Here is an 11914-nt window from a genome sequence, read left to right as displayed (position 1 = left end):
TAACTTATTAAACAAGGCCGAGGTAGACCTGAACTCAATGGAGTGGTACAGTTCTTTTTCTCCGTTATTTGATTACTTTATTATTAGTAGGTAGGGCTAGGTAGGACTGTTCTTTTCTTCTTTCAATCTATGCAAATGTGCGGCATGCATGCCCCGATAGAAACCTAGACCGTTTGAATTTGGTTTACAATGGCAATCAAATCCTTATTACATCCTCAAATCCTTATTACATCCAAATTCTTTTGGCTAACTTAAACTCGAAGCGAGTGTGATAATCATAAAAAAAAACAGAAAAGTGGGTTGTGAGATCCCACGTTGGTTGAAGAGTGGAACGAAGTATAAGAACATAGAAACCTCTCCCTAACAGACGCGTTTTAAAAAAACCGTAAAGTTATAAACATAACGAGCCAAAACAGACAATTACATAGTTGAATTGAGCAACAATAACCATATCTATTTCACAATTCAACAAACACTTGATGATTACAACTTGGCATCTTCGTGGGCCTTATTTCTTACTATAAAAACACAGTTATTAAGCAATTTACACCACAAATAATCTACTTTCCATGAGGTTTTCGTCGCCGTAAAAATATTTTTTAACCGCCAAAATAACCTCTTCAACTCCAAACCCACTGCACATATTTTCCATTTTTTACTACAGAAATTCACCGACTAACCACACAACACTCCAAAGCTTTCTTCATTTCAAGGGACAGCTTCAAACATTCCGACAAATTAACCGGCTTTGTCGAGCACGGAACCCATTCGAACCGTTGCAGGAAAGTGGCTAACCATAGATGCACAGTGGCTAAACCCAACGCCCTACCTGGGCACGCCCTCCGCCCAGCCCCGAACGGCGCCAGCCTCAAATCCGAACCCATAATCGACATGTCGTCTTCAATGAACCGCTCTGGCCGGAATGTCCATGGGTCTTTCCATATGGAAGGGTCGTGAGCTATGGCCCACATGTTGACCATTGCCGTGGTGCCAGCTGGGATTAAGACCTTGTCCACGTGGACATCATGGATTGCCAGACGGGCCCACGACAGTAATGGACCTGGAGGGTGTAAACGGAGAACTTCCTTTACTATGGCTTGGAGGTAAGGAAGGTTGGGAATGTCGGAATCACGCACGTGCCTGTTGGAACCTACACACGTGTCGATCTCCTCTCGAGCTTTGGCTTGGATTTCTGGGTGTAATATCATCCTGCCCATGATCCATTCTAAGAGTATGGCAATCGTATCGGTTCCACGAAATATCATTTCCTGCATCATATATTAATGAAAAAATACTTTACCTTAAAATTATAATATATGGTATAATACGATATTTATTTCAGTATAGAGTGATAAATATGTTACCCATAGAACAGCCACCATGTCTGAATCACTCAGCTGCTCCTCCTTTGGTAAAGTAAGCAAAGCACTAAGAAAGTCATTTTTCGCCTCATTTTTGTCTCTTTTTCTCTCTTCAATAATCTGCCCGACTGCTACACTAACCCTGCCCGCCAATTCATGGCACTTCCTTTTCACTCCACCAAAATCCAAGAAACTGACCGGAAAATGATCTTCCCAATTGAACATAGCTATCAATTCATACCCTTCTCTCACCATTTCACTAAGTTGATTCTTTCTTTTCGTTTTAAAATCACTTCCAAACACGCTCTCTATTACGTTCTTCAGCGTATGCTTTTGGAGGACTTCTCTTACTCTCACTACCCCGTCAATGGCCATATTTCTTGACATCTCCTCCGTCATTTCAACGCCGACCTCTCTTCTGAGCCCTTCTAGGTCGGAGATTCTTCGTGGGGAAAACATGTGGTTTGCAGCGATTCGTCGAAGATTACGCCAATAGACTCCATTGGGAGCGAAACCGATGGCTCGCTCGAACATCATGAGTCGAGCTGATTGCTTGACGGGGCGGTCGGAGAAAGCTGAGCTACAGAGGATCTGCTTGGCCGTGTCGGGGTGACTACTTATGATGGCTCTAGTGGTACCTAAGCTGAAGGACATGAGACGAGTGGCTTTGAAGGAGTGTGCAATGGCAGCGAGATTTCGGTGAGCGAGTGGCCCCATTTGCGGGAGCGTTCCGAGTAACGGCCAGCCAGAGGGGCCGGGAAGGTTGGCTGAGGAGCGGTGATGGTTGCGCCATGCAAACCCACCGGGGATGAGCCAGAAGCTGAGAGAGAGGGCGAGGATAGAGCAAAAGAGGAAATTGAGGAAGGTGAAAGGGAAGAGGAGTGAGCTTATTGTGAGGGTGGCAAGAATAAGAAGCTTCATTTGTTTTGAAGTAGAGAGGTTTGTGGATAGCAAGACAATGTGTTGGAAACTTGGAGTGCATGGGGATTTAGGTGGAGAGTGGTTTATATAGTACGTGGGAACTAATCCTGGTTAAGCCTGCAGTTACTACTCACCTAACCATAGTTAAGCTTTTGGGCATAGATTTGCCTTTCTTTTTGCTTCAAATATGAGCTTGCAATCATTTTCTCAATCCTAAGTAAGAACCAACTTTCGCATAACAAGAAAACGAGCTAATATGCTTAGAATTGAGAACTATCTAAAAATTACCCTTCAAACATGTAACGAGATTCAACTTATACAGAACAAACATAATATTGTAACTAAGGTCAGTGAAGAGTAACTAACGAGATCGAAAGTGAAATCATCACAAGCAATTCAATTCAATTGGTTAGTGTTAAAATCTTCATAGAATATTCTCGATATGGAACAAAAGCTTTAAAAAAAAACATGAAATTTTATTATATTGAAAAGAAAAAAGGAAAAAAGGGAGCTGATATTGTGGAAAAAGCAGGAATGTGAGTGGAGACATAACACCATTTCATACAGCCAAGGCAAAAGGGAAAACAGTTCAAAGGATGCCGGTTTTTGGAAAACCCAGAATTTACCTAATTTTGCATTGGATTTTAATGGTATAATAATTCCAAAAGAAAAGAAAAAAAAAAAAGGTTTAAAAAATTTGGAGAATTGTCTGGCTGACATCAGGAGAAGCATCTTGTTAATCAAATACGTGGCACTTATTTTGGCATCCACTTCCTTTTTAAAAACATTCATTTTGTCCACCCACTTTCAAAAATTAATTAATTTCGTAAAAAAATTTAAACTAAAAAGATCTTGTAATACAAACTTAGCAAGTAAATTATCCTAAAATTATGATAAAAAAAATGAAAATTACCCACTAAAATTGTGACTTTTTAAAAGCACGACTAAAATAAAGGTATAAAATGAAACTATTGTACCAAAATGGTTACTTTTTAAAATTACAACGATCCAAATGGATGTTTTAAAAGTACATGAACAAAAATGAGCAGAACAATAGTAGACAGAAAACATCTATTTAATTGGTTTTCTAATCTCGGGTTCATGATTAGAGGATTCATGTAGCTTCATTAGTTAGGTTGGATTGATACTTTTAAGTCCTTGATAATATTTCTTTAATAAGTTCATAATAATACACATATATAACACAATAATGAACAGTAAAACAAGTAATTTATTATACTTATTTGGGATACACATGAAATATTATTCACAAGTTGAAAATAAAGTGAAAGGACAGGTTGTAAAGCTACACATCATAATGTTTTTTTTTTTTTTGGGTTCTTCTGGACAAAACATCTGCCCTCCATTCTTATTGTTAAGCTGACGAGTTAGTTCACTTTGTAAACCAAACGGTCATTTCTAATTCTTGCAAGAAAGATTATTTGCCTCACCAACTTGAAGATAATTTTATTATTAAAGGAATTAATAACATTTATAGGAATGAATCGTTGGAGAATTATGTTGAGGATTGTTAGGAGAAGAGTCTCACATCGGCTAATTTAGGGGTTGATCGTGGATTAGTAAGGAATGTATCTTCATGGGTATGAGGTTTTATGGAGAAACAAAAAATAAAGTCATGAGAGCTTATGTTTAAAATTGACAATATTATACGATTGTGGGGAGTCGTGGTTTCTAACATGGTATCAAAGTCATGCCCTTAACTTAGCAATGTCAATAAAATTTTCAAATGTTGAACAAAGAAATTGTGAGCCTTGAAAGTGTAGTCAAAAGTGCCTCTAAGTGTTGAAGAAAAAATGTATTTTGTTTGAGGGCTCTAGAGAAGGAGTCGAATCTCAATTAAGGGGAGGTTGTTCGAGGATTTCATAGGCTTCAGGAGAAGCTTTATAACGTACTTTGTTCGAGGGGAGGATTGTTGGGAGAAAAGTCTCATATCGGCTAATTAAGGGGTTGATCATGAGTTTATAAGTAAGGAATATATCTCCATTGGTATGAAGTATTTTGGGAAAATCAAAAGTAAAGCCATGAGAACTTATTCTCAAAGTAGACAAAATCATATCATTACACAGAGTTGTGGTTTCTAACAATTTAAATGTCTAATGTTTTAATAAGTTGAACTATATTTTTGAATATGTACTATGGTAATAAATTTGTAGAACAAATAATAATAATAATTAATAGTGGAGAACTTTTTAGTACATGCCCTCTCATTCACGAGTTATGGTGACTTCTCTAAATCTCTATATATATTAATAAATGTCTAGGATTCGTACCTCTGTGCACATGGATTGGTGTATGGCTGCCTGATATAAAGGGCCGATGACGGCTCCAATGATCTTTCATCTATTTAAAACAAGAAAAATTAATATTAGTAGGAAGATAATATCATGAAAATGAGAGAATTCGACCAATAACTAATGGAAAGTCCACTTTCACTTAAAATAGGCAACGAGCAATTAGAATACTTACGTTCATAGATCCCACGCTGACCAGATACAATATATACTCTCAACTAAAAAATTAGAGGTACGAGCGACGTATATAACAGCAACTCATTTGGTGGAACCACAATGACATCCATTAGTGCAGGATTCAATACTAATGAGAAGAGCATAAGATAAGTTAGCAGTGAAGGGCTGAGGTTCAATATATTTTACAAGGGCCAATTCACTAATAACCGTCAAATCCATATGATTATGTCACCGCTTGATGCCACCCTGCCCCACAGTTACTACATCATCTCGTACAAATGTTGTGTGGCAGTGCCCCTTTTTACCCCACTCACTCATATAAGTAATACATATAAATCAGCACAAAAGAAGAGTCTAGCCGACAGGAGCACCCACTATATTATAATCGCCAGCAGTCCATCCACAAAGCATCCCCCCATTATTGGGGCCTATGATCCACACTGCATATCATATTATTACAACAAAAGAGCTCCAATACCAATATATGTACAAGCTTGGGATGTGCCAAACAAGACGCGTGGCTTCCTCTACTTGGGTTGTATAATATAAAATGGATCTCTCAATTTGGGAGGATGACGATTCTACTTTGCTCAAAGCAGGGAATATAAAATCTCCCACTTACTCGCATATTCGCTGGCGTGCTAAATGACCTGTGGTTTTCCCAGGCTGGTGATTATAATTTTGGGACAAAGACCACCAATTAGAACTCGACTAACAGGAATCAAGAATTTTCCCCCTGCAACAGAATTCGGAATGCTGGCTAGCTTTTACATTTGAATAATATCCCTATTCTAATCTTTTTTATATCCACTAACCCAGTCGCTGGACCACCCCCCGTGACTGTTATCTGTTGCTTTCTTCCCATGAGGCTTCTTTCCACTAGTAGCAAGGTGTGTTCAAGATCTTCTTCATCGGCACCACTAATACCAAGGTGGCCATCGACACTACTAATATCAAGGTGTCTTCTATTAGAAACCACGAACCTTCGTGATAGTATGATATTGTCCACTTTGAGCATAAGCACTTATGGATTCGCTTTCAGTTTCTCTAAAAGACCTCATACTAATGAAAATAGTGTTCTCATGATCTTTAATTAGCCAGTGTGAGACTGCTTCTCTCAATAATCCTTAACAATTTTCCCCTTGAACAAAGTACACTATAGAGCCTCCATTGAGGTCTCTTTCTCTAGACCTCTCAAACAGTCTCCCCTTAAGCGAGATTAGTCCTTCTCTGGAGCCCTCGAACAAAATATACCATTTGTTCGACACTTGAGTCACATTTGACTACACTTTCGAGATTCACAACTTCTTTGTTCGACACTTGAGGATTCTATTGAGATGACTAAGTTAAGGACATGACTCTGATACCATGTTAGAAACCACAAACCTCCATAATGGTATAATATTGTCTACTTTAAGCATAAACTTTCATGGATTTGCTTTTAGTTTCTCCAAAAGGCCTCGTACAAATGGAGATAGTGTTTTCATGATCTTCCTCTTAATTAGCCAATGCGAGACTACTCTTCTCAATAATCCTCAACATCCCCAACCAACACACCAGCCTTTAACTAAACTTAAACTCACCAGACAACCTAATCCTGCTGTATAGGGAAAGGCTAAAGGCTAGCTATGATAAGAACATGCATGGTTGGGCGAGTGATAAAGTTCCTCTACCTTCGTATAATGTAAAATACAGTCAAATTAAGAACTGTTGTGGAAAAATGTTGCTTTCTTAGGATAAGAACATCAAAAAGTGGCAGCCATATGTACGGGGCCACCCAGAATAAAGAAACAAAGTATTTAATAAATTAAAAAGGTTGCTTAATCCAGAACTTATTTCATGTAGTGCAAGCTTAATGGCCACTGCTTAATAGCCAATAAGTTTCTCTTTACCACTTTTTCTTTATTAAATCTCTAATCATGCATCTAGATACGCCCAAAAGGTATGCATTTTGAAGCATATGGAACTGTTTTTTTTTCTCAAATCGTATATGTAAAGTAATCAGAAGCAATCTTAGGAATAAGAATAACGTTCAGTTAATTATACACCAAGTCTTCAAATGAAGGAATCTATGACAAACAATATGTTTTCAAATCATAATCGCACAAAAAGAATCCGGCAGATATTGAAATCAAATCTTTCCTTGCAGGATATGCAGCAATAACCCCACATTGCTAGGAACAGAGTAATTTTTGCAAGGATCTAAGGCAAAATCTTGTTCATAATAGGCACATAAAGGAGCGGGGACACAACAAAACTAGAACCAATCATCACAGTTTAAATCACTAGCAGGACAGGAAGTAAGTTGCAGACGAACTCCCACCAGAAAAAATATAAACAGAAAGTAGTGCATCCTATTCAAGTACAGCCTCCAGCTAATTGACTACCATCAGGATTATTCAAGAAGAAAAAAGTAGAGAGGGAAAAGAGACAAAAGAAGCTTTACTTTGTACACAGTAACAAAAGCACTTGAAACCGCATGCCCTTCAAATTTTTATTTAATAAATATCTTTAGCCTTTAGGAGAAAAAAAAGCGTTTAAAAGTAGATGCTCAGACCTATTGTTTTTTTTTTTTTTTTGGTGATATTTTAGTTCATATACTTTGACTAAATCTTTAAATTGGTCTATGGTTAACTATATATATATATATATATATATATATATATATATATATATATATATATATATTAATCTTTCCTCTACAAATGTTCAAATGATATTCATATCGTATCTTTTCTTAAATGGAGATATATTATTACTGTTTTTTTTTTTTGCTGTCAAGTTGGGCAAAAATTAAATTCAAACTAAGTTTAATGACTAAAATAAAATAAGTTCAAAAGTACTTTAATCAAAATAATTTTTTAACTTTTTTAATAAGATTCAAAATTTGGAAAATTTTAGATGGGTTAAATACTATTTTAGTTAGTAAACTTTCAAGTTCATTCCATTTTGGTCAAACTTTCAAAATGTTTATTTTAGTCATAACCGTATTATCTTTCCATCTAATCTCGACTTGTCAAATACTTGTTCCTGACTCATATGACTTGAAATTATGTTTATATTAACATGTATACATACTCAAACCTATCTTTTTTGAAAACATTTTAAAAGCTCACGGACCAACAGAGAATAAATCTAAAAGTTCTAACGACCAAAATGAATATTTTGAAAATTTGAGAACCAAAATAGAATAAACTTTGAAACCAAAATAGGATTTACACCAAATTAAAATGACAATAATTGCCATTTTGTAATATAGCATCTCACATCTTAAAGAAAATAGGTAGGAATACTAATTTAACCAATGAGATATTTATGTTGGCAAAATAATAATTGTTAACCATAGAAAATCAAGCAAGAAATCTTCAGATTTGAATCAAACTTCTCAACAATAGGAAAATATTGGTCCATTCTCGTGCTGAAGAATGAACTTGTGATCGTGAGGGGAAGTGAAATGTAGAAGCAATTATAAAACTAATTTCTTCAGATCCTATTTCCCAGTACTAAAATCCATAATAGTATCTACACGAACAATGCCACAACATTGAATCACCTACCTGTACTGATAAATTTGTAATGGTACAAAGAACATCACGTAGCTTAGGCATTCCAACATGAAATTATTCTCTGTTATCAGAAAATTGTGTTTCTTGCATTCATGCACAACTTCATATTTGATATGTTCCTGGATTAAGTTTAGATATGTACCTGACAACATCTGAAGGAACACTGATCTGATAGAAGTCCTTGGTTTGCTGCATTTGAAAAGGTGAGCTGCCTTAGTTCTCTTTCAAAAAATATACAAGTTTCTATAAAATATCAAAACGGCAGTGCTCTACTTAGAAAATATTAAGCAATGAAGCTCCATTGGTGAACTGTCACTACGCAGAAATGGATTTTCAACTCACAACCATCTAGATCGAGCATTTGCATGATCATAAATGTGATATTTACACCAGCAAAAGCAAAGTGGTATTCCTAAGCAGCTGGGTTTCTTCCTTGTTTTCTTAACAGACGTTGGAAAGATGTTTGAAACAATAAAAAAGGCAACAAGGATTAGTAAAGGCATAATAGCATGCTATACTCGGTCATCTATTGGGAGTTTTGAACTTAATTTCATAAATTTGTTGGCCCATTCAGGTGAAAAGAATCTGAAAATTTATGTCAGGTATCAAATGAAGTTTAGGATCTTAAGAACAGCAGATTCTCCAAAGAGATAAATCCAGATCCTTTGGATTAGGTAAAAGCTTTTCAGAGCAATGAAAGGAGCCCTCAACTCATGCAGCAAATTGACGACCTAAAATCAGTCGATGGGTTTCTTCCCTGCCATCCCATTTCTTTCCATTGATCTGATACCACGCCTGAAGCTCTTGATCAGGATAAGCAGCATACCACAGAGCTCTTAGAGCATCCTGTCCTTGGTGAAAATTTCATAATAAGCATCCTAAAAAGCAAGGTGTGCACATACAACTAATAACATAAAGATTGTTGTACAGTGACATTAGAAGCAAACGTTATTGATGGTTGAGAAGTTACTCCACATATGAAATAAAGTTTCTGTGCTTTGAGAATCGTCTAAGCACTAAACTTAGGCATGAAATTTGAAAATATATGGAAACTTGTCGGTCTGTTCTTGATCGGTGCTTTAATGTTCTTAACCTATCTTCCTGAGATCAAAAATGCAAATGTTATTCTGAGGCAATCAGCCATACAACGATTTTCATCAAGTTAAAAAGACAGTACATACATAGATGACAAGAATCATTACCAAAACTATTTGAAAATTTGAAAAGTATCCATATGGAGGAAGCGTCTTGTTCGTACAGAACGTGATTAATTTGTGCAGGAGTCAGGTAGAACGAAATCGGTCATAATTTCCGTTCAGCTTGAAGCAAATGCAAGTGATTCCCTTGCCAATCCAAGTTGGCGTTCCACACATCACATGATCAGGTTCAAATTTAAGCTTAAACTTGAAACTATTCCCACTAAATCAGCCATTATATCACTGAACAACATAGAAAAATAGTACCCGACCAGATCTTTCCCTATTCTACCTCGTTTTTCCTTTTCTAATTCACTCCTGCGGAGGCTGAGAAAAATGATACTAACCGCAAGTCTTTTACAGGCTAAATCACCATATCAAGTGAGTTTGTATGGCCTGCATCTGACTGAAACTTGCAGTAATTCCTAAAGAAAGCTAATTCAAATGCGTCTAAGAACAGGCAAATAGAGAAGAAGCGTTGAGAGAAGCATTACCAGAGACGGCGAAGGAAATGTGTGAGCAGCGCCGAACAATCTCCGTAGTTCTCTGATTCCTCATCCCTCGCGCTCATCATCCCACGCCGTCTGCAAATCAAATGAGAGTACGGATATTCTCTCAGACTCGGCGTTGCGGGTGAACTTACAATGTCATGGAAGTCTTTTCCTCTGTAGCTTTTAATCGAATAATACGACAACAATGCTTTGCCCCTCGTACATTGAGATCGGGGCAAGGGGCAAGCTTACTCGTTTGAACTCTTTAGCACGACTTGCGTCGGGTTTGGTTTAGGCATCGGAGGGGGCACGAATGCTCCCCCGAACACAAAAAGTTTGGAACCACGTTCATAGGTCGTGTGATGTTTAGGCATCGATAATGATCCTACTGTAGGTTCACCTATGGAGGCACATGTTGGTCTCCCATGCGCACTGTCGCATGGATGATTTAAAATTGAGTCCTCGGCATCTGTTGTCGTGACACTACGGTGGTTGATTCACCCTCGGTACCGTGTCTCGTCCTCAGCTCGCATGCCTCCTCTTTGTGAGCGAGGGAGGAATCTTATGTTGACCCTTTGAACATTGTCCCCAAAGACGATGGTCTCGACGTGACTCCAGGTCAGACGAGACTACTCGCTAAGTTTTTTGATTGATCTAGCCACTTCAAAATCTATGGTATTGAGTCTAATTCCGCTCGAAAAGTAAACTTTCCTAAGTAGAAGCGTAGGTCTTCGCCTCACTTTTTAGGCAGGTTCGCGGGTCAATGTTTTTTCCTGCCTCGAATCAAAAGCAAAATTGTATGCCTCCGAGATCTAGTCAAGCAATTCGACTTAGCGAGAAAGTCCGGCATCGCCAAACGAGTGGCAAATTTTCACCCCACGTGAATGAATAAAATGTGACCCAATTCCTTTGATTAGTCGTCTTCCGAGCAGTATGTTCATGGAACGGGTCGAGGATAGAAAAATTGTTCTCATGCCTGTCCTTACCTTCTATTTCAATACTCATTTCTTCGAAAATTTTCATTTATTTATTTTTACGAGATTTGAGTGGTAATTCTCTATCATCTCTCCACTCATTCTCCATTCTCTCCGAGATTCTAAGCGTGTTCGAAGCCCATCTTCAACCTTGCCGATTAAATGAACATCTCTATTTATAAGTTATCTACGTATTATTGTGCAAATAAAATAATTAAAAAAATAAACTTAATTATTTCTAAAAATAAGTGGAGACCTTAAATTATTGTTTAATATATGTTGTCCAATTATTGTTTAATATATGTTGTCCAACATGGATGAGTATGTTATGCATGAGGTAAGAAATTACCAAAATGCCCCTATGATAAGATTTGTGAGGAATGTTGGTTTCGTGTGCTTTCCGCTGTATTAGAAAGAAGGATGAGTTATTATGATCTGTGCGATGGGTGATTGATGGAGGTTATCTCCCCGTTGAGCTTGTTGGCTTGTCTGTGTGCATGATATGGTATGTGTTAGCTCTAGGTGTTTGATCGTGTGTTCTCCACATACAGAGCTAGGGCGTTAGAGTTAAGTTGGCTAGATGATTACATAGGTCAGAACGCCTCTAGTAGATTGAGCACCTTAGGATCGTGAGTGATGGTTAGAGAGCCTAGATCCTAGTGCTCCTAGACTAAGGACGACTCAATGTGTCAGAACAGAGCAACCTAGAATCAGAAGTCCACATTAAGCCACCTAGCTGCCTTAAGAACCCAGTAGATCTCCTCAGCTCCCAGATATGACTAATATAAATTTTGAAATTATGTGTTACAAGCTTAGGTGATCGATAAAAATATCTCCCTAGCAAAGCATGCACAAGAGAACTCAGTTAAGATTAGAGCGTTACAACTAGTGTGGTTTACATGTTGGCCTTGTTCAA

General features: G+C 37.4%; 1 protein-coding gene and 1 long non-coding RNA gene across 2 annotated transcripts; both read right to left on the bottom strand.

The window, feature by feature from the left end:
• Positions 1-448: 448 nt before the first annotated feature.
• Positions 449-4017, bottom strand: LOC111801560 (cytochrome P450 78A5-like). The gene is made up of 2 exons (XM_023685588.1): positions 1365-4017; positions 449-1268 (listed from the first exon to the last, which is right to left on the bottom strand). Exons 1-2 carry the CDS (start codon positions 2280-2282, stop codon positions 669-671), a joined length of 1518 nt encoding a protein of 505 aa, XP_023541356.1. The 5' UTR covers positions 2283-4017; the 3' UTR covers positions 449-668.
• Positions 4018-4343: 326 nt separating this feature from the next.
• Positions 4344-10168, bottom strand: LOC111802621. Its single transcript, XR_002816272.1, has 3 exons — positions 8611-10168; positions 8480-8526; positions 4344-4643 (listed from the first exon to the last, which is right to left on the bottom strand). It is a non-coding gene; the product is annotated as an uncharacterized LOC111802621 (long non-coding RNA).
• Positions 10169-11914: the final 1746 nt, after the last annotated feature.

The sequence above is a fragment of the Cucurbita pepo genome, chromosome LG09, assembly GCF_002806865.2.
Source record: "Cucurbita pepo subsp. pepo cultivar mu-cu-16 chromosome LG09, ASM280686v2, whole genome shotgun sequence".
In the NCBI taxonomy this organism is placed as follows: Eukaryota; Viridiplantae; Streptophyta; class Magnoliopsida; order Cucurbitales; family Cucurbitaceae; genus Cucurbita; species Cucurbita pepo.
The sequence above is the reverse complement of the archived record's forward strand: the minus strand, read 5'-3'. Positions and strand labels throughout refer to the sequence as shown.

What these genes read in the sequence shown, in the direction of transcription:
- LOC111801560 (XM_023685588.1), bottom strand. Translation starts at nt 2,282, where the DNA reads ATGAAGCTTCTTATTCTTGCCACCCTCACAATAAGCTCACTCCTCTTC. An exon ending in ACATGGTGGCTGTTCTATGG is followed by an intron (nt 1,269 to 1,364) that starts GTAACATATTTA and finishes TATATGATGCAG; the next exon opens with GAAATGATATTTCGTGGAAC.